General features: G+C 41.4%; 1 protein-coding gene and 1 long non-coding RNA gene across 2 annotated transcripts in view; one reads left to right on the top strand and one right to left on the bottom strand.

Annotated features, from left to right (window-relative positions):
• The window catches only part of ATF6 (activating transcription factor 6), a 98,507-nt gene that overhangs the window by 60,557 nt on the left and 15,466 nt on the right, over positions 1–22,484 (top strand). The window contains exon 15 of the mRNA XM_064515742.1: positions 14,182–14,266. Coding sequence (XP_064371812.1) covers positions 14,182–14,266 — 85 coding nt within the window. The remainder of the gene's footprint in view (positions 1–14,181; positions 14,267–22,484) is intronic.
• On the bottom strand, positions 1,931–17,418 carry LOC135329012 (uncharacterized). The gene is made up of 2 exons (XR_010390131.1): positions 17,100–17,418; positions 1,931–2,440 (listed from the first exon to the last, which is right to left on the bottom strand). It is a non-coding gene; the product is annotated as an uncharacterized LOC135329012 (long non-coding RNA).

Here is a 22,484-nt window from a genome sequence, read left to right as displayed (position 1 = left end):
GAAAAAAGCCAGTTGGTCCTTTTTGTTCCCAGCTCAGGAAGATAGGATGAGGATAGAAGGATCCTGAGGGCTTGGAGAGGATCTCTCTCTCTCATGCAGGGGGGAGACATGGTAGCAGTATCCTCCGCATCTGCTCAGTGTCTAAACTGAGGGCGTCATTTTTTCAGGTCGTCTGTCAACAGTTGTTACCGGTCTAAAATCTGTGGCAAAGATCAGGAGTTTTAAAGACATTTAATAAATAATTTTAGACTATTTTTTGTCTCTTTCTTAAGCTGTTTTTACTTGACTGATCTTTGCATATTCCAAAACTTTAAATGTATATTTATCTGTGCACCAGTAATAAATCTAATTGTTCTTTTCATCAGAATGTTGTTTGGATGAACTTTCTAAAAGTTGCCCTTTGGACTGAATCCTGCACCTGTGTTCCGATTCTGCGTGTTTGGCTGAGCTGTCCAAGACTATGGGTCATCTTCACTCACAACTGCAGGTGGTCTAGTTCTTGCCTTGCAGCTATTTTACATAGTATAGAGATTCAACAGGAGACTTCAATTATTTCTGTTGCTGCAGAACACAGAAAGATAGTAGTTTCAGCCCCAGGCTGGATCTCAGCCACGTGCGTTCTAGGACAGAGCACAATGCTAACAAATTCATTGCTCTGTTTTTTTAAAAAAAGGTTAAGGTCTTGACTCTACTAGACAGTTGCTTCTGATTAGGAATTTAAAATATCCCTTGCTTTCCTGACAACCTGCATGTGTGGGCATTCTTGCTCCACAAGAAAGGGTGCCGCCTTCTGTTTCCCAGGGAACTTGCTTTGTAGGAAGAATGTCCAGTCACATGAGTGGTCTAAGAATTAGTAAGATAGGGGAAGTGTAAGGTGGAAGTATAATCTTGACAGACTCATCCAAATTTCAAACAAGGTCCTCGTGGATCTTAGAAATGTTGGCTGGAAGAGCCCTCTGGTCCTGCCTCCCATTTGGAGGGGGACTGTCATCAACACTAGATGAGGTTGGCTGTGGTGTTATCTAGTGGGCTCTGAAAACCTCTAAGCATGGAGATCTCCTCATGTCTCTGGGTAACCTGTTCCTGTGTTTCACTGTCCTTTGAACTCAAAGATACAGGAACAGAAAGTAGAGCATAAGTGCATTAGCAAATGGATCATGAACGCTAGTGTCATGTTGATCCAGCATTTGCAGAAATCCTTCTACAAGCCTTACATAAATCTTTTTTTTACCCATCCGACTTCTTCAGGGGGAGTTTGGTCTAGAGAGAGGGCAGGATTTATGATCCAGTCTGTCTCACAGTGCTGGATCCAAGGAGCATGCCCATAAACCACATATTAATTTTTCTGCTTTGGTTGGCTGCCTGCTTATGTGGCAGGGCTGCCACTCTTTCAGCCTGTTCCTGCAAGGGCAGCACGGAGGGAGAAAAAGGGCCGTTGTTGTTAATAACTTTCCCTGCTCTAGTTTGTATCCTCCAAACTCTTTTTGGGCTCAAATTCCAGCTGGGTAGTAAATCCGGGAATTTGTCTTGTGTAGAAGACCTGAGGTCTTGCAAGCAAATATAGAAACTTTGGGTTAACATTTTGTCAGAGAAGCAAAGAATCTGGATTATATCCTTTTTGGTTTTCCTGGGCCTCATTCACATGCCCTACCTAAATTACATGTTTTTGCAATTACAGATTGCAGTTGCAAAACTAATAGCCTGCAGCTGCTATGCAAAAGCAGAGCTCTGCTGCAGTGAAGTTAGAGGAGGGGAGTGTCTTTTTATGGCTAGTAGTCGTAAAACAATTCCTTTTGTGTCTTGTAACTTTGTAAAGTCTGCGAAGATGATTGACAAACTCAAGCGGCAGTTACAAATAAAGTGCTTTTCTGTGCTGATACAGCCAATGGGAAGGACACAAAATGGCAAAGAATTATGATTTTCCAATAACTTAGAGAGCAAACTTTTTTTATTTTATGATGCTGATTTAATTGCAAGAACCGTTAGAAGAAAATCTGATCCATATCAAACATAACAGCAACTTTTCAACCAATGTAAGCTGGGATTTTCTTTGTCTTCACGGCAGCACAGAACTGAGTCAACTATTCATACGTGTATTTTTTCCACTTTATCTTGAAGTTTGACTAATTTCCACAAATAACACACACAAATTATCGAAGTCTTTTCAAGAACTTAAAACTCTTCCTATATGAGTTTAACCAAAACTGTTTACTTAAACATAGATTTCTGTTCTTCCCATCCTCTTACTCTGCGTTTAGGAATTTTTTTTTTAATCTGATGCCAAACCAAAATTACGTCATAGCAAATGCATGCATTGTTCTTTACTTTTCAGTCTTGCAAAGCAGTTCTGCAGAAAAGTTTAATTGACTGGATTTCTTCTCGTCTCTGTCCTGTGCCCTCCTTGTTCACAAGGGCTTTGTTTTTCTTTTGTACACCCTTCCTAAGGAAAGAAGAAAAGAGAAAAGCTACAAGGAAGAGTACATTTATGATAAAAATACAGTAAAAATGGAGTGCTGTCATTCTCCTTCACTGCAATGTGATTTGTTTTGCTGTGTCTCATTTTGTGCCTAATTAATGTATCTACACATAAGCTTCTGCTAACTGTGATTTCCTACAATATTTCATATTCACAAGGGAAGCTGATGGTATTTAATGTATGTTACTTAGGATGTGTTGCAAGTCAAAAGTGAGATTCAAAAAAGCTTGGGTAGAAATGGGATTGGTTTGTCTAAAGCAATTATGCAAAGGCAGGTTTGCAGAGGAATGAGAAGAGTGAGATTAGCTGATGGAGTCCAGGCAGCAGAAACTGTTCAGAAGCAGCTGATGTCACTTTGTTAACAGGATTAAGATAGACATTTCAGTAAGGCAGAAAGTTAGCGGGCTTGTCCTCTGGAAATGTGCTTATATTCTGCTTCTTGAAGGGAGACAGGAATTCCCTCTCAGAGGCCACTAGGTAGACTCCACTGTTTGATTAATGCTTAATTACCAGCGTATTTCAATGTTTTTCTTAAAGAATGATTCCTCGTATATGGTCTTGGAAGTTGAATAAGGGATTGTAAACCATAAGAATAAAGAAATCTAAATGTTATATCCATTTCTACCCTTTTTCTGTGGCATCTACTCTACAGCTGTCTTTTAGTGTACCTGAGTATTCTTTGTATTGTATTCTGTGGTGTATTCAAAAATTCTTTTGTTGGCTCTCTAACTTTGCTGCAGTACTGAGAGATTCTTTTGCACCTTTATTCTCACTCCATTTTCAGTTGTAACCATTATTTTCTACCTAAAGAGGACGGAGTAGGGTACCAAATGGCATGAGTTGCAGCAAGCAAACCTAGAGACAGGTTCAAAACAAGCAAAGGAGATGGTTCATGCAACAGAGTTAAACTTGTGGAACTCCTTGCCAAAAGATGTTGTGGATGTTGTGAGTTTCTATGGGTTTAAGAGGAGACTGGGAAAATTTGCAGAACAGAAATCTATTAATAGCTATTAAATATGTGAAGTCAGATGTTTGCTAGGAAATCTCTAAAACAGTAGTTGAAAATGTTTAGTGGCTGAAAGTCGGTTAGGAGAAAGTATCATATCTGTACACACTGTTCTTAGTCTTCCCTGGGCATCTGCTTATAGCAATTTTTGGAGCAGGTTCTGACTGTCTACTTTCAACAGGAGTGGAAAATGCACTCATTTACACTATCTCATAGCCTGAGGCTTACGTGCACTCTCTTTGGGAGTAGGCAGAGGGTCTGCCTCTGTTGATGAGGGCCTAGGAGTCGGTTCTCTCCAATTTCTAGGCAAATGTGGTAACTACCAAGCTATTACATGAAAAGAAAGAAAGGCAGCATGATTGTGAATGAACTGAATGTGGTCTGTCCAAACTTGGACAGACTATCCCTACCTGTTCTGGGCAGAATATGGACATCATTCAGCACTGTTCATGAGCCTGATACTACCCGTCTCTCGAGCAGACATTTTTGAATGTAGCACCAAAACTTGAGTGCGGTTTTGTGATGCATATGAGCCAAATTAACAATTCACAGGTTCTGAACTGCTCTCAGTCTTCCTTCTATCCTACACATCTCTCTGCCTTCTGCCCTGGGATCCCCTTTCCTCTCCTCTATTGTATGAGCCAGAACAGTCAAATAGCTACGAGGTAGTTCAGTTCTCCCTCTTGGCAAAACACCAAAACCCCAAATCCACAACCCTGGCATTGCTGGGTTAATTTGTTGCCATTTTAGCAAGATGAATTGTTTTTCCCTGGAATCAGATGCACCAGCATCAACTCTAAGCCAGCAGCAGCAATGCCCAGCCCAGGACAGGCAAGAGGAGGAAATCAGGAGCAGCTTCAGCAGCAGGAAGCCATAATTTGTCTCAAGTCATCTTGTGAAACTGTCCTCTGCTTTTTCACCTGGAGACATGCTTACTCTAAAACAGAGGTGACTGCTATTATGTCTTGGATCTTACAGGAGTTAAGAGATGCTGCAGAGATGATCTGAATAAATGTCTAAGCCTGAGATACTTGAAGTCCATTTAAATATTCAAACTCAGTCACTTTAATTTGGCCTCTGTTGTTTAGGTTACTTTTGATCCTTAAGGAAATGTAGCATGAATTCAATCCAAAAGGTGAAGGGCCAAAATGAAGTAGGAGTTCCTGCTTTACTGATATTTGCTGTCTCCACTTGTGAGCTGCAAAGAGGACACAGTTCACAGCAGGTTTCCATATACTAGTCAGTCCTTAATCCAGAAGAGGTTCTTTGCCACTGGTTCTCCCTTTACACCGAGGAAGAGCTTAGTACTGACCTCCCAAGCTGAGCCTGGTTTGTAGATATGCAACAGTACTGCCTTTGAAGACAAAAGAAGAAACTCCTCAAAAGCAGGCTTGTCTCATAGTGAACTTTCAGTTCCTCTGCGGGTTCTGGGATTTTCCTGAGGGTCTCTGATTCACAGAGATGCTTCTCAGTTAGTTTAGTTTTAGAGCCCAGCATAGATGACATCTGGCAATAGCTCAGTTCATAATAAAAGGCACGAAAGGCTTCTTTATTAAAGGGTCTCTCATGTGGGTCTCTCATGTGGGAACTAAAGTGGTTAACAACTCTCTCTTCTGCAGTGATAAAGTGACCAGAAGCTGTTCCGGAGCACAGTTAAATGTTGTTTATAAAAAAATTGCCTGGGAATGTCAGAAAGGTGTAATCTTATACTATAGGACGTTTTATTGACTGTGGGATTGAGCTATTTCTGGTAAAACACTTAAATAAAAAGCATATCTCATCACTTCATTGCTGTGTGCAAAGTATAGGCTGTAAAAGCCACCTGTGCAGAGAAATGCTGGGTTTGGAATAGCATTGCTGTGAATAAGAGCACTTTTGGCAAAAATTAAAGCAAATTACAGAAAGAGAAGCTCTATTCTCACATGTGAACCACCATTTCTAAGAGTATTCCTGGTAGGGGATAGTTCCCCCCTCCAGTATTACAAGACTGGCTTAAAATAAGGAGTTACAGAAAAGTAATTAAATTCTATGGCTAAGGAGGGGTTGAATTCTCAATTATGACATCTCTTTTTTAATATGCTGAAAAATCACTGTTAGCTAACACAGAATGGAACATAACTGCAAGCCTAATATATGCAAAACTGGTACTATTTCAATTTGTGTTAAATGGTTAATGTGAAGGAGTGCCACTGCTGTGGCCTCCCAGGGTGGACTGGCAAGAGCTGGTGTGGAGAGGCTAAGACCTTGTGAATTTTGCTGCGGGTTTTCTGTGAGTCCGTTGCAGTCCTTATCCCATCTTCCACCCACTTTCCTGACCCTGTGTGTGTCATGTACTTGTACCCCATGAGGGTCCATGATGTGAGGATGAGAGAATGTACTTAGATTTATAAGGGTTACCTTTTCAAAAACGAAACCAAAAAAAATGTTTACACACCAACTTAACAAACAGGGAAGCGTGTACAGTTCATGGTGTCATGGGGGCAAGCATTGTGGCTATGAATCACAGTTTGTGCAGAGGTTTTAACTGTTTTTCTCTTTTTCTTTTTTTTCTGCTTTTAAAACCTTTCCCATGCTTTACGGACATAAGGGTCAGACTGGTAGACTGGCAGTAGTTTCAAATGCACCCTTCGCCTTACAGTTACTGCCCTGTTTGACCTCCTCTGGTAGTGAAAGCAGTAGTGCAAGAAAATTCTGACATTTTCAAATGGGCCAGTGCTGTATCTAGTGTGTTGTATCCTCCGGACACCATATGGTTGCCATCATCCAAACGAATCAATAGTGAAATTATGCAGTCATTTCCTCTACAAATTTGTAGACTTCCATACATGTCCTCTTCAGTTGTTCTTCGAACTGACAGAGGAAACCAGAAACAGATATGCCAAGACCTGATTCTCATTTACACCATGATCCCTGTTAAGTGCTTGGAAGTGTCAGGAGCTGCTGGGGTAAATGAGAATCAGCCTTTAGACCATGCGTATGTTGCAGTAAGTGCCCTTCCCTAGGGAACGTCTTCCTTTTGTGTCCAAAGAGGCATGCCTAAGAGAGCTGCTGAGGTTCAGTTGCGGCTGTGTTGAGAGTCAAGTTCCAGCGTAACAATTACCGCTTCCCGGTTGGGAATTGCATGCCAAAGACTAGCATCGCTCGGTGAAGGTTCAGTGGAGATCAGGGTGTAAACCTCACGTCTCTGACAGCAGCCAGGCAGCCTGAAAGAATTAAACTGAAATCTTTAAAAAGTGTGAAATTTGTGGCAGATAAAAGAAAAGCTAGCTCATTGGCAAGTCACAGATTGTAGTCTCCCAGGAACTCCTCTGTCAGCTAAGGGTTTTTAAGAAGTTGAACTCCTTGGAGAATTTGTACAGGTCTCTGAAGTTGCGCACTGCTTTTTGTGCCTGTTAAAGAGCACATTTTTACTTCATAGCCTTTCTATAGCCAAAAGCCTAGCTGAAAAGAAGGTCCAGTGTCATCTCATTGACCTGAAATCTCTGAAGGTGCTCAGAAAAGCTAGGTTTGAAAGATAATATATGAATTTGGTGCACAATTTTTATGGCTAAATAAATACTTGATTTGCATCTGCTTCTTCTTGAGATAGCTGGGTGTGGTTAGATAGCTGGTAGATAAGTGTTTGAGCCATCAGTCCATGTTGAACATTACCAAAAGTAATACAGTTTAAGAAAAATGGTGCCCCTGGCAACTTTGAGGAATTGCCAATGCTTCAGTGGGGTGTAGGAAGCTCTTCAGTCTCTATCAGCAATAGCTGTAATACGGTCCTAGAATCATATCTATGAAGATTCAAGCTGGAAAAGATTGAGACATGATTCCTTGGATGGCCTTTTAGTCATAAACAGAGATGAAACATGCCCAGGTACATTTTATTTTGTTTACTATAAGAACTCTTCTGAAGCTGTCTGGGCAGAGTACCCTCTGGCGTGCTGAGGCGCCTGACTCTTTGCCCTGTGCTCTGGCAAGTGCCTTTGCTAGTTGCAGTAATTTAGCACGTTAAGATTTTCCTTTCGTATTTTAATCCAGTCTACTTGGAACTTTTATTCCTGTAAAGTAACAGGCGTCGCTTGTTTTGGAAAATGTTATCCTTAGTTGTTCAGAGATGGATCTATAACGGAGGACCAGGCTCATTTAAACATCTTGATACCTTCCTGAGAAGAGATGCGAGGTAGGGCTCGCCTTGCAGGAGTGGAGTCATGACTTCGACATGAATCACATCTGTACTTTGGAGGGTATGTGCTCAAAACTGCTCTAGAAGGGTCAACGGCATGGCATGCCCTTTAATAGCATAACTAGTAATGTTTACATAGACAGATGTACTAAATATACTGCAACAAGTGCATTTAAATCCAGGTATATTAATTCTTTTCTACTTATGTAATCCTTTTGTGCAGGATACTTGAAAATGCTTTTGAAAAATACTTATCCACACCTAAGCACAACAGCTAAGAAAAATTTAGGTGAATTAATTCAACAAAGAAGTAACATCAGAGGTAGGAGGAAAGATAGTTCATATTGAGGATGCAGGGCTTTAGGAGGTTTCAAAATCTGTTCTTTTGTGTCCTATGTCACTTGGAAATTCTTCAAATGTATGCACATCTTCTTTTAAATGTTCCCTATATGAATAGTATTTTCCTGCGTCATAGGCATGCTGCAAAGATTGACTCACGGATGTTTCTTTCAAACACATGGAAATGGGAGGAGGAGCTCTGTAGATTTTCTATAGATATGTGGCACTCTAACCCCGGGGAACTGTGTGTCACCGGCTGCACCATGCCTTATGGAACAGGCTTAACAAAACCTGAGACAAGCAGTATTTCCAATTCTGATAGTTTAAAAGCCAAGAGTCAGCCCTACAAAGTGATGATAGTTTAAAAACCAACAACATAACCCCCCAAATCCAAAAGACCTTTGGAATAGTGTATTTACCCTCTGTTTAATGAAACTTCATGGTATTCAGTGATGATGTTTTCTCTGTGTCCCTTAACTATGAGAATTGGAAACATTTTTTTTTTTTAATGAAAGCTAGGATGCCCACAGATCGTCATGTGTCTAGGTAGCCGGGATTTTGAGAAACAAACCACATGTCATGAGACTCAGGTTAAAGCTCCAGGAGCAGACAGTTTTGGAATATGCCAGTACAATGGAACAGGATTTCCATTGCCAGTTGAAGCTGTGGGGGTTAGAGATACATAAGGCTCCAAAGCTTAATCCCAGTTAGAGCCCTGACAACACTGATCTTACGTAAGAAGCCTTAAAATTTTTATTGCAACTCCATGTGTTGTTGAATCCAGAAGCAGATCAGCAGACACTGGAATAGCCAGACAAGTAGAAAGATTCTAGATTCATAGATTCACAGATTCCTAGGGGTACCTAATTTCTAAATATTTATGACTCTGGTTAATTATATTCTAATTATGAAGTGCTCTGAATGTTTTGTGGTGGCAAAGACTTAACAAATAAGATGATTATCAGAAGTATATCAAGTGACAGCCTCAGATTTTATCTGCAGGAAAAATAGGTTTCTGTATGCCAATTTGCTAAATTAGAGTAATGCATCTGTGGCTGGATTTTTATCTCTCTGTCTCTCTGTCTACCTGTCTGTCTATCAGTCATCTGGCTTCAGTATCACCAAACTGTAGAGATGATCAAGAGCAGAATGAAAATGCTGAGGCTAGGGTCTTATTTGAAATATTGTCTTTCCAGGCTCATATTTTTCCAGTCATTCTGCCAGCACTCTCAGGTTTGCATAGTCTATTTAAATTGTCATCTCATCTAAGTGTAAATCTTGGCCCAAGCCAAAGCCATATGTTGTTGGGCAATAGCTGTGATTTATTCTGCCTCTGGTTGACATTCATGCTCATGAACCAGATGCTGGCTTGTAGGATTTGCTTTTATTCATTTTCAGCTTTATTCCATGTGTCAATATCACAAACAGCACTTAAATTTTAGGAATTTTTGTCTAGTGTTTAAAAGTAGGGATGAGTAATAGCATCACCCCCCCCCCCCGGGGTGTAATTCTGCATGCTTCAGAACAGGATAGGACAAGAAAATGTTTCACATGTTAGAAATATATTTGAACAATGTTTATACATGTCTTATTTCTTTCTAATTATTAATCTTTACAGTGATTTATGTTGCATATATATATAATTAGGTAATACTTTCAAATAAAACTTGTGGACCATTTAAAGACTTTTGCACTCAATAGAACATTGTAGGTAGGGTAGCTAAACTGTAGACAAAGTATTTAAGATATTCTGCAGAGTGCCTGCCACTACCTTTGCCTTCAATGTAGAATGCGGGTAATAGTGAAACCTTCCAAGTTAGGACCAATTGTCAGAGAGACACTCCTGCATATTAAAGAAAAAGATGGTAGGGAGATGGATAAATTTCCCTAACTCCAGGTTAAAAAAAGCACTAAAGACGCAGCCAGTTCTTTGTAGCAGAGATGAGCTGTATTCAACTTCCAGACAATCTGTGCATCTTGCACATTAGCTCCTGCTAGCAGTTTGGAGCTACAGCTGACTGGCTTTTTATAGGTCTGTCTTCCAAAGCTGGTGTTGAAACACAGAGTTGTATGGAAACTCCAAAGCATGTTTGGATACACAAATGCAAGTGGAAATGACTTCACTGTCTCACTATCTGCTATGGAAACAGAAGTCTCTGGGTCTTTCTTCCCACACTGTTCAAACTATACCAGTAAAACAGAAGGGGAGTAGGTGAATTGATGCATGAATGTACCACATCATTGTGTAGTTTTTGGAGGCATTTCAGAACCTGAGAGATAAAGGGAAGTCCCTTTAAATGTCTGGATTCGGTTCGCAGAGCAGCTTCAATGAAACTGGTTTCCTATGCAGTTTGTTTCAGATTCAGTGGGTTGATCTTGTCTGGTTGTGTTTGGAGAGACTGCTGATAGCAGTGCTCTGATAATAGAAAGTTTTATCTTTTCAGTTTCTGGCTCAAATGGGATTTTGTGTAGCTGAGCAGGATGTGTTGGCCCTGCTGTGATTTGTGTAAAATAAGTTTCACTTCATTAGATAAAACTGAATTATAATGTTGTCATTGTATGTATCTGTCCCTCTTCTTGTATTACTCTGATGTTTTGTGTCTGTAGTTGTCTAGAAAATGGGGCTCCTTTTTGTTCCTCTGTGGGAGGGCAAGACGACTTTCTGGGTGGGATTCACTGAATATAGATTAAGGTGTTTGAAAGTCAGTTGCCCATGTCTGATCTCGTCCTTGTTATTATAGTCGGTGGAGAGCAGTAGGCATCTGTGGAGCTCTGGTCCTCTCCAAGCTATCTTAGGATAGAGCGAAATGAGAGGTCAACTAGATAGAGCCTACATGTTCAGCTTAGACTTGGGCCACACATCTGAACCAATTGCACTACTCACTGCTACCAAAATGGGGAGACTTTGTTCCCTCCCTGTTCCTGCCACATGATCACACCAGCCCTGGTCCCTCCTTGAGCCCCTTCAGTTGACTGACCCAGCAGAAGACTACTTGGTGGTTTTGTTGTTAAGCAGAAATTATGAAGAAGGAGAGCAAATGGTGATGAGCTGTGAGGTTTCTTCTTCACAACTCTTGAAAGACAATCCACAGAAGTCTAAAATTAGTTGAGATTAAATCTAACTCATGTTATTAAAGATATATATTGGCTTCTAGCCGAGACTGAATAAGAAAGACTCATTTTATATCCCATCGTGAATACAAGGTTTAGAATAAACTGTTGTTTTCCAGGAAATAAGTTTGAGGGAATCCGAACCTGTCCAGCAGCATTGGTGCATATAGTTTGGCTGTGTTGGAGTGGCCCGAGGTGTTTGCACTGCCTCTGTAGTTACCGTAGGACTCTTGTAAGAAGCTGTTACTGACAGCATCTGTCACACAGTCTGCAAGAAGAGTGTCACAGGATCATAGAAACGCTGGGTGAGGAAAAGCTCTGAGGATCCCTAGTCCAACTTCCTGCTTGAAGTGGATGTATTGCAAACAGGGCATCTCTGGCTTTGTCTAGCCGAGTCTTGAAAGCCTCCAAGCACAGAGATTCCCTAGCTCTCTGTTGACCTGTTCCAGGACTGCACCACCATCTTCATGAAAAAAGTGTTTCCAAATGTCCAACCTGAACCTGCCATGGTGCAGTTTGTGGCTGTTGCCGCCAGCTATATCGCTTGGCATCACACGGAAGAGCTTGTTCTATTATCGTTGTAGCTACTCTTCAGGTGGAGGCGAGCTGCTGTTAGGTTGCCCCTTAGCCTGCTCGCTGCTGGAATGAGCAAGCCCTGCACCCTCCACCTCTCCTTGTAGGCAGATACCCCATGCTCTGGACCTCTCACCAACTTGGTAACCTCTGCTGGATGCTCCCAGTTTTTCATCTAACCTTTCAAACTGTTGGTTTGCACTAGAATGTTTTTTAAAGGGCCAGGCAAGGAGGTCGTGATAGAGGGGGAAACTGAGGAATTTTCTTTGTTTTGGTGCTATTTAGTCATTTGGTATTTCTGTCATCTGCTGTTTATTGCTGTAGAGGTATTCAGGTTACAAAGTCTTTGTGATAGTTCTTACTATATTAGATAAGTACCTCCTCACATTTTATACATGCAGTAAATAAAGGTGCCATTATAAGCAAAACGAAGTTAGTATCAATTCGTTTGCCCGTCTTGAAGTACCTTAGCAAAAAAATAGTAGTAGTAATCTATGCAGTACTTGTCTTTTTTGCTAGATAATGCTCAATGTTTTGGCTCCTCAGAAGCATTCAAAAAGAAAAAAAAAAGGATAACCTTTTTAAAGCACTGTTAAAAATAGTCCTCAGATCGTGACAAGGGCACTGTTACAAAATGTAGAGCTAATTGACAACTTTGGGCTGTTTCCTTGGGACACATGCCCCTTTGAATTTCAGAACAGTTCTGTGAAGTTCATTGTCTTACTGAGTGTTGTCTCAGTGGTTCAGGAATGAAATGGGAATTACATATGTTGTCTGAGAATGGTTAGATGAGAGTGGTTTTATAATTTTAGTACTAAGATGTTTTTAATTAGATTCATTTATTTAAGTTATTTTTTCTTCTCATGGTTACTTGTCTGTGTTTTCTTTGTGGGGGAGAGAACAGAGTGATACTTCTGAAATGTATCTACAAAATATTGTTAATATATTTAACACCTAACCATGTGTGTAACTCAGTACCCTGATTCCTAGACATAACAATTAAATATTTAGATATTAAATTAGGAAGAATGTAGTTATCAAAATTGAGAAGCTAACTACTATGCCCTGAGAAAGTATGATTCACTCTGCTGAACGATAACCTTGTCCCAAAGCACAGGGTGTTTGGGTGCTTTTTCTTACCCTTAACCAAAGGGCTTCCTGTAAAGCCTTTCTGAGTTGCCAGTTTTGTAAAATACTGTGGGAGTTTTACAGATGGGAAAACATGAGATGAGAATATCAAAATCATTTCTTTTCCTTTTTTTTAAAAAAACTTATTTGAGATAGATGTCTGGGTCTTGAAAAACAAGAGGCAGATGCTCAGATGTGCATTTAGGAGAGTTAGTACCCATGTGTGTGACATGGCAGCACCTGCTGCCTTTCATTCTTCCCAGTGACATTGGGAGTGAATTTGTAATTGTTGGGATTACAGAAGAGGGGGCCAAACACACTGGTTGGAGAAGATACTTAGTGATTAGCAGTTTTTATCTCATTTACAGTTTGAGTTAGAAATTTAACTAGATTTGTCAATTACATAAACAGGGTTTTTTTGTTTGTTTTTTGCTCCTAATTACTAAGGGAGAACAAATACAACTCCCTCACAATGCCTACTGCGTTTCGAGGCAGGGTAGTGAAGCAAGCTTCTATCAGGAAGGCTAACCTTTGAAAGCGAGGGGAAGCGTTCCTTGTCCTTAGTGATCTTTGGTCCATCTAGATCGGCACCGTAAAATATGAGAGATGCCTGGACTGGCACTTTATGCTCTGTTAGTTCTGTCAGTAAGAACCATATTTTCCCGTCTGCAAATCCAGCAAATTCACTTCAATAACAGTTAAAGAGCCTGAAGAAGTTTTTCCTTGAAGGTCAGGTCCACATTGGAGCTCCTGCAGATGCAGCTTGTACTGCTAAAACCCAGCACAGTTAGTTTGAACATTTCTTTCCTACTGCACCTGGCCACCTCACAGCTGAAGGAAAGTACTCTGGCAAAAACACAGCTTTGCCTTCAAACTTCCCGGGTAGATTTTGTCAGCAGAGCTCACATTTCACACCCCATCACAACCCTGACTGATATGGTCCTGCTGGAAGAGGCATGTGGTGTAGACCTCAAGATAGATATAGCAAGATGACATTTATGTATAAAGCAAACAGCACTGGCAGTAAAGGCTCCAGTTCAGCAGAGCCCTTAACCACATGTTTAAATATCATTGAAGTCAAGTTAAATTACTTTAATCATATACATAAGTGCTCTGTTGATCTAGGGCCTAATAGTAGTTTCCATCCCTTTCCACATGATCAAGGCTTTTTCATATTCTTCCACATGTGATAGGGATTGCTTGGTTACACAGCACGAGCAATTGCTTTGACTTTTGGAAGACTCTCTCGACAATTTGAAATTGCTAAGCTGTCGTAAATAGTTTTATGTGGAATGCCTGTAACAGAGAATGCAGTGGAATTTTCCCAGCTCTGTGCTGCCAGGGTAGATTTAACACATCTTTTCCCCTATTTTCTAGGACCACCTGTTATTGCCAGCCACCACACATAACAAGACCAGAAGACCAAAGATGTCTATAGTATTGCCAGCTGTTAACATCAATGGTAAGTCCAAAACATGAAAGAGAATGATTTGAGAGTAATTTCAAAGAGATGTGCCTGACTTGTATATGGAAATCAAACTTAGAAAGAGTGTCTGTCGTTGTAGCTTCGAAAAAAAGAAATCAAACTTCGTCATCACTGAACTGTAGTTCCCAGGGTCCCCTCTGGAGTTGGGATGCTGGCAAGTCACCAGGGCCTGGTCACTGTGACCTTAATGAGAGGCCACATGCCTTGGCCAGCAGTTCTGCAGTCTCTTATTCTAGCTCCTTCAGGGCCCTGGGGTTATGCCATCCAGTCCTGGTGATTTATATATAGCTCATTAGGGGTACTTCATTTTGATCTAGCTCCTCTAACTTGGTGGCTGCAAAGATTGCATTGGGTGTGGGAACTTTCTCCAGCACCTTCAGCAGCGAATTCCAAAACAATTCATTGAATTTCTCTGCTGTGGCCTTATCACCCTTGAGTGCCCCTTTTCCCCACTGCTCACCAGGTGCTCCCACTGACTGATTCACTGACTGCCTTGCTACTCTGGGTTTTTTTTTAAAAAAACTTTTTATTACCAGTTAGAGCCTCTTTCGCAGGGGGCTGCTCTTTAGTTCTCCTGATCTTGTGTTCACATTTGATCTGCCATGCTCTCTGGGCTTTCATATTCTCATCTGGATAAGCTAAATGCCAGCCTTTGGCACTACAATGCCTCCTTAGCCTTCTCAATGATCTTTACAGGGTGGGAGTTTGGATCACTTTGCTTCCTTTTTAAATTGCAGCCTACATGCTACCTGGGCTTCTAATGAAATATTTCAGATCAACCACCAGGCTACTTGCAGGTTTTTGGTTTTTGCACTATTGCTTCTCAGGGTTTTTTTTTTTTTTTTTCCTGACCATTTGTCTTACTTTTACATAGTTAATTTTCTTGAAATTGAGTATCAGCCTACTGGGTTTGTGTGGCCTGCTGTGTCTGGATACTGGACAGTCCCTCAGAGTCCCCTATCTGACCAGCTAGAATTTCATAGCATGTCATTCAACTGAATTAGTTCATCACCCCTTTCCCCTGGCATTCTGAGGCTCAGGGAATGGATTAGGTCTCAAATGAAACCAACAGCCTCCTAATTTACTGCCCAATTGCCCTTTACCAGTTGATCTGAGTCACATTAATTCCTTGTTCTTCCAGCTAGTGATGCTTCTGCTGAAAGTTTTATTGAAACTTTAAGGGGATTTGGAAAGATAAAGGCAAAGCTAGCACAGCATTAGTTTTCACTTTTGTACTGAACTCTGCCTTCAGTTTAAAAGCACTTCACAGCTTGTACTCTGATTAAATATTAGACATTTAGCTTGTGGACAAAGAGATTGGCACTGCTTAGGTAAAACAATTGTAGAATGTTATGCAGTAAAATTCATCCCTTTGTGGATGCTCTGAGTTACGACTGTCCGATATGAATGTAATAAACCTAGTAACAGGGCCCATCCTCGGTCCTTTGCCTGTCATGCCAACCTTGCAGGCCTCAAAAATCAGCTTCACTTTTTCACCCCCACTTATGAATGGAAAAAAACTTGTTCTTGCCCTTAGCAAGACACATCTATTGTAATCCCACAGATGTGACCTGCCCACTGCCTGTCCTGCTTCTTGCCCTCTCACTTGGGCTCCTCCTGCTCCTGCCTAGTAGGGCAAATTCCTTGGCCTTACTGATTTATTAGGACGCTGACTGCCTTCTCTCAGCCTTCCATCAGCTTCCCCAGCTGTTCACCACTATGTCATGTAATACTCAGTACGAGTACGACTCAGCACTATATAGTCAATATTAATAATAATCACATTAAAGTGCTGCAGGACAGTAGAGAAAACAGCTTTGCATTAAGGACACAAGATTATTAGTGATCAGAAGCGTTCGTGATCTCTATTTTAGTCCCCCATGAGAGACAGGGCATGAACTGTATATCCTTAATTCATACGCTAAGGAACTGCCACGATAAGGCATGTTTGGGGCCCAGAATCACCATCAGAGTCATCAAAGACATCATCAACCCTGTAACAATATGAACTTTTCTTTCTATCTACACAATGTAATGCCTTTTTAAAACTTACATGCTTTACAGCACAAATGAATCAGAAACCCAAATGTTTTGTTAAATTCAAGCATGCTGAAAACATTGTCTGATGATGCAGAATTTCCATGAACTTAAAAAAAAAAAAAAAAAAAAAAAATCAGCTCAGGCTTCCAGCATTTTGATAATTACATTTTCCCATGCAGTATGGCAAGTCAAGTGTGATAATATATAACCAGCTATCTTAGGAAAATTTTTATTAGATTGTATCAGAATTATTTTTGGCATTTTTCTGCCTGAAACTCCCTCTTCTTGTCCATTACAAGAATCTTTTTCTGGCTGAGCTGAATTATCATGTGCAAATGGACACTTCATTACTTTAAAAGTGAACTCTAGTCCTAATTTAGAAAGTATTTCATCATGAAATGTTACTCAGTCTTACTGTAAGCAAAATAACTTTTCAGTTATCAGAGTAAATATGATTTGGAAAATACACATCAGAATCTAGAGCTAAATCACACCCTTCACTACTGATGAAGCAATGTGAAATTATAGTTAGTTGAGTTCTTTCTTTCTTTTCTTCAAAACACCAGCATAATCCAGGAAGTAAGAAGTGTCCAGGGATTTGGGCAGAGATGTTGAAACACATCAGACAAAAGAACAGCTTCGAGTAAACAATAGCATCAAGCACGGCTTCATCTGTGACACTCAGCCAGGTGCTAGGAAAGATATTATAAGATATAAAAGAGACAGTAGGTAACTTGGTTTAATTTTATCTCAATTATTAGTAGATTACCTTAGAGGAGACTCTTCTCCCAAAAGTTCTGCCCAAAGAAGAGCCCTTCTGTCTTCTTTCAGAGCACTGCTCCCTTCACCCTATCCTGCCTCCGCAGGGATTGAGCACATCCTGAGCAAGCATCTGGAAGCTGGCTGACAACAAAGCATTTCTCCCAGCTGTCTGCTGTTCTTTTAAGCCCACCTTAATTCTCTGCCCACCTGCAGAGAACTGGCTGCTGGAAGAGGCTGGGTCTCTCTGTGAGGAATTAACAGAGCCTTCAGGAAAGAACTTATCCCCTCCCGCCTCTTCTCATGCTTCAGCCAGATCTTTGGGGAAGAGGGGAAACCTTTGCCACTTCTACTTACTTGCCATTTCATTTTGCTGCCACAATCCTGGCAGAGCAAATAAGGGAGTGCAAGTGAAGCAGTGTTTGCTTTGAAACATTTTCAGAGCTTCTTCACTTGCTTTTTTCTATAGGTTCTTTATTTTACTTAGGTACTAAAGTTTACCCTTGACACTGTTTCCAAATGTGAAACAACATACAGTTCATCAGGGAACGCTTTGAACAGCTTGAACAGTCTCTTCCCAACAGGACTCTTATCCTTTTCTGATTGTTCTTTGATTGCTTGAGTGCCTTCTGAGCTCTGTGAGAGACTCTGCCTTTAGCAGTTGGTTGAGCAGTTTCCACCAACAGCAGCAAGGATCCAAGCAGAGAACAGGTAGAGACAAAGGTCAGCAACCAAAATGAATTGTCATTCACTGTCCTGGGTGACTCCATGGAGATTAGTGACTTGCTTCCACAAGATTTATTCAGATGTTTGCACCAGTGTACAAAACAGAATCTACTTTGTAGTTTGGAAAGTTTTTCAAAATTCCTCTTGGAGGAAAATGAGATAAATCTGAGCAGTGGCAGTTCTAGTGCTTTTCAGCTGGTAGCAAATCTCAACAGAAAATTTTGTAGTAGGCATATGCATTTATGTGTACACATGTGTGCATTCAATATGATGGAATTTTAAGTGAACAGTATTGTACAAAGCAGAAAAATGTGTTATTAATTTTCAAGTTAAAAACTTGGTAACAGTTATTTAGTTCTTGTATATTGCAAAAAAAAAAAAGGTCATTACCTTGTAAAGAACCTATGTGCCTCTTTGCATGTGTGGGCCAGCTTACAGAAACTTTTTACATGTTGATCTCTCCCCACCTACCAATTCCTTCTTCCGCACCCTGTTCCAAGCCCCCTCCAAGCTTTCTGAACCATCTCCAACAGCTCACAGCCAGTGCTTGCTATCAGTTCCTCCATGTCTGCCTTCCCAGATGCTTGCACTGTCCTTCACCCTTCTCCCAGTTTTTTGTTGGCTGCTGTCACTCAGTGCAACTCTCTCTTTGACCCCTGCAACCAGCCAAAGACAAAGCCCCAGCAATGCTTGAGGACACAAGTAGTATTCATAGAAAATCCATCCGATGGGACCTTAAGGACCTCAGTGCTGGCATGCCTGGGGGAAAAAAAAACAGAATTGGGTAGTCTTAGTCCCACTGCACATGGTTCGGAGGGCACCATTGGTATGCCTTTATAGAGAAGTTATTCCAAGAAGAAACATCATGCAGTTTCTCATGGGAATGAAAACCAACTGCAATGAACAGTTAAACTCCAGCTTTTGTTTTTAAGCAAGTTATGTTTGTTATGCTGGATTGCAGCTATTATTTTAGAAATCTAACTATGCACTTGAGACCAGTTAAGTCTCCAGTAGATTTCATTCCTACATTTGCTTTTATTGTAATTCAGAGTCTTGTTGGCTCATTACACCAATTTCAAGTTGACATGTAGGCGGTGCCTTCCTTGAAGTTTAAATGAAAACATCTGCCATTAGCGTATTTACTTAACTGCTGTAAAAAATGCAGTGGGTTATAACATTGATCTTTGTATCACAATAATCTATAGAGTACAGCATAACCAAGTCACTCTTCCTACCCCAAGCATAGGTTTTCTGTCACTGCAGGATATCTGCAGCACAGCACACACAACCAGTAGTCCTCTTGTTGCAGAAAACAAAAGTGAGAACATAAGTACAGTCATTCAGTGTAGGAGATAGCATTCAAAATTTAGCCAAAGAAGCTGCTTTCATTACTACATTTCTCCCTAGGATTAGATGCTGTGTTTGCACTTTCCTGCTTGCCCTTTTTTCCCAGTAGGAAAAGCTGTAAAGGTCTGTGCAGATGTATACTCAGTGTGAATACTGGTGGCCTCAGCAGCAGCACAGGCAAAGACCAAAAGGGCCTCTTTTCTTCTTAGGATCCATGCGCAAAAAAATTTCATCACATGTGGAAGACCTTCTCTCATTTGTTGTCTCTAAATTGAGGCTTGGTGTTTTCATGCTCAGCCAGACGGATGTGAGAGACTTCATGGGAAAGCCCCGGAGAGATTCTCTTGCCTGGACTATACAGGAGACCAGGCTTGTCCTAAAGTCTGTGACTGTTGTCCTAGGTATTTGGGGGTGGGCAAGGCTGTGGCTCTGCTGATCTGGGGGGGATACGATCCCGGAGGCTGTGACCTGGTGCTGTGTGGAAGTGGAAAGAATGGCCTTTAACTTTTGTCTTCTGTTGCGGTCCCTGGAGGAAGCATTTTACAACTTCATGTATTGACTACCAGAAAATTAATGTTCTTTTTCTGTTTTGATTGAGATCCTCCCTGGTCTATTTGCCAGCTGGTATTTCAGACATGCCTTTTCCCATGATTGTGTCGTTCTGGAGAGTGACAGGTTCCTATTCAAAGAGTTGTCCGTAACCTCTGCTAATCTAACTTTACTCCCAATCACTTTCCCTCCCATCCTTTCTAGCAGCTTGAAGTGCACTACTCCCTATATCCCCCGCTAAAGGGAGTCTGGGCTTTCTTAGATCATAGGCTCCCAGTTCTCTACCCCAAAATGAGCATCTCTGTGAAGCCACTAGGTGTGTGGTCCCCTCCCGTTTCAGACCGTCTGCTCTTCCTGACTGGGTCTTCTGTGTTAGTCCTGGGGATGATCAGTTTCCGCCAAGGAGAGACTGTCGCAACAAGGTCTGAGTGGTTCCTTTTTTTCTCCATGGCTCCTGTTTGCCTTGGCCGTTATCTTAGGCACATTGACTATGCAGACTGTAAAATGCCACCTTGGGAGGAGCGCAGTTAGAGCTCTTGGCCTTTCTGCCAGTTACAAATAGAAGCGTTGTTAGTGGCAGATATCAGACTATTTCCCGTAAGGAAATTGACCGGATGGGGGCTAAATTGCAGACTTCCTGTTATTTCGCATGAGGGCTCATGTACAACCTTCAGATAGGTGTGATCAGGGGTCCTCAGTGATCTGGAGGTGAAGGGTTCTATACCCTCTCACTGGAGCCCCCAGCAATCCTTTATCCCCAGACAGTTTCATTTTGTATTACTCTCTCCCCTCTCCCTTGCTCCCAGTGTATGTAAGTGTAGAAGTCAGGAGCAGAAGCTGTTTACTTGGAAGTTGCTTCATGCGGGTCAGTTCATCTGCTACAATATGGCATAAGTTACCAGAATAGGGTACTTAGTCATAAGTATCCATTGATCTGAGAAAGAGCTGCTGAAAGGAGAGTAAACAGTAAGGATGTTGAACAGAGTAGTTCAAGTGTTGCCTGGAAACAAGCAAGGCCAGCAGATAAGTCTTAAGTTCCTCACCTAATTTTCTGGGAATTGGTGACCATGACAGAGAGTGGTTTGAATTTTCTACAAATATTCTGGATATGTCCTTAATCTGATGTCCCATGATGTCATGGATTTGACTTTTTGTCTTCAATCTGCCTTTAAGATAAGTGTTTGTGTTCCTGAGCCTTTATAATTTGCATGGTCTTGGTAGAGTTCTCCAAGGGATGCTTTCTGTAATGAACCTCAGCTGCCAAATAGGCTCTTAAAAGTGAGCATCTATTGCTAGTGTTTCACAATGTCCATCTGCTTTGTTGTGTTGGCCAACTTCTCATTGCTACCACTTCCCTCATCCCTGTTTTTTAGCATTCCTCATCACAGTGATGTAACACAGATTTGGAAGTACTCTGAAATAATGCACATTCCAATTAACATGGTCAATAACAAATCTAGTGGTAAGGCTTTTTGATCAAAACTGGAGGACAAGCAGCATGAGTATTTGTATGCAGTTTCAAAGGATGTTCGTTCAACTGAGAGCCACTTCCAAAGCTACTCACAGATGTCCAAGGCTGGTAGCAAACTGTGTGCAAAAGGTCCATAAGGCAAACAGAACCCACACAGGCTGAGAAGGAAAATAAAAACAAGCAACTCTTTATGGAGTGACAACATTCCAGAAGTTCCCATGTCTTAGGGTTAAATAAATAAAGTCTCTAACTTCCTCTGTCTTCAGGGTCAAGCAAACAGAAGATTCCATTTCCGTCTTCAGGAGCAAGAGGCAGAATTCCCAAACAGTCTTTGAATGAGGAAGACCTAGTGTTTGTATGCTTGAATTTGAAACAATACATCCCACTTGTGAGCAGCTGACTTTCCTGAAGGTTACCGCTTAACTGTTTAGGTAGCCTTCTCTCTCAACTAGCTCCTCTTACTTTTGATAGCTTCAGAATGGTTTCCAGGAGGCTAAAGGCCCCAGCTTTATCTACCTGTTGTTGGTTCATCCCTTTCTTCATGCTTAGAAGCCAAATATGAGCCCCTAAGGCGCTCTTTTACAGCTGCTCTCCTTGGCCCCAGACTGAGAAGCTTGTACCCCTCCAGCAGGTACAGAGGACTCATCTCTGAGCTACACAGGCATGATCAGTAAAGATATTTTCCTCATTGTTTCTGCTTTTATCTCTGGATTTAGCATGAAGTGCTGAGAACTCAGTATAGCCTTACAGGCTGTAATATATAGGCAGAAACCCTGCAGGATCTGGAAGAGTCCAGGGAATGGGGCTCTATGGGCTGTAGGGCTTGAAAGGTTGAGACCATGAAGTGCATGAAAGAAAGAAGAAATTGCACTTGCTGCTATTAATGGTGAAAGGATGTGTTTGAAGGATATTTGTGGGAACTAGAACCAAGTAGAGCTTGAAGCAGTAGTTGTTGGACACGTTGAAGAGGACAGCAGCTTAGGAGGGTGGAAGGTGGAACGGACAGCCACAAGTAGATTGTACAACTATGAAGCAGAGTGTGGGTCCATGGAGGCGGCTGGGGAGAACCAGGGGAGTCAAAGTATTTCCAAAGGAGGCAGGTGCCAGAGGAAGGTGTAGATATGAGTAAGTGTTAATCATGGACAGTGGTGAGGCTGGGACTGAGGAAGTGTGCCAGGAGGAGTGAGGAGAGAGGGGCTGCACTTGGGTAGCCAGTTGTGTATGTAGAATTAAGGACCTGTGTGTTTGATGAAAGAAGGGTGACTGCTAAGGTTTTTTTTCAGAAGGTCACTGAGAATTCTT

This window comes from Dromaius novaehollandiae, chromosome 8 (assembly GCF_036370855.1).
Source record: "Dromaius novaehollandiae isolate bDroNov1 chromosome 8, bDroNov1.hap1, whole genome shotgun sequence".
Classification (NCBI taxonomy): Eukaryota; Metazoa; Chordata; class Aves; order Casuariiformes; family Dromaiidae; genus Dromaius; species Dromaius novaehollandiae.
The sequence above is the reverse complement of the archived record's forward strand: the minus strand, read 5'-3'. Positions and strand labels throughout refer to the sequence as shown.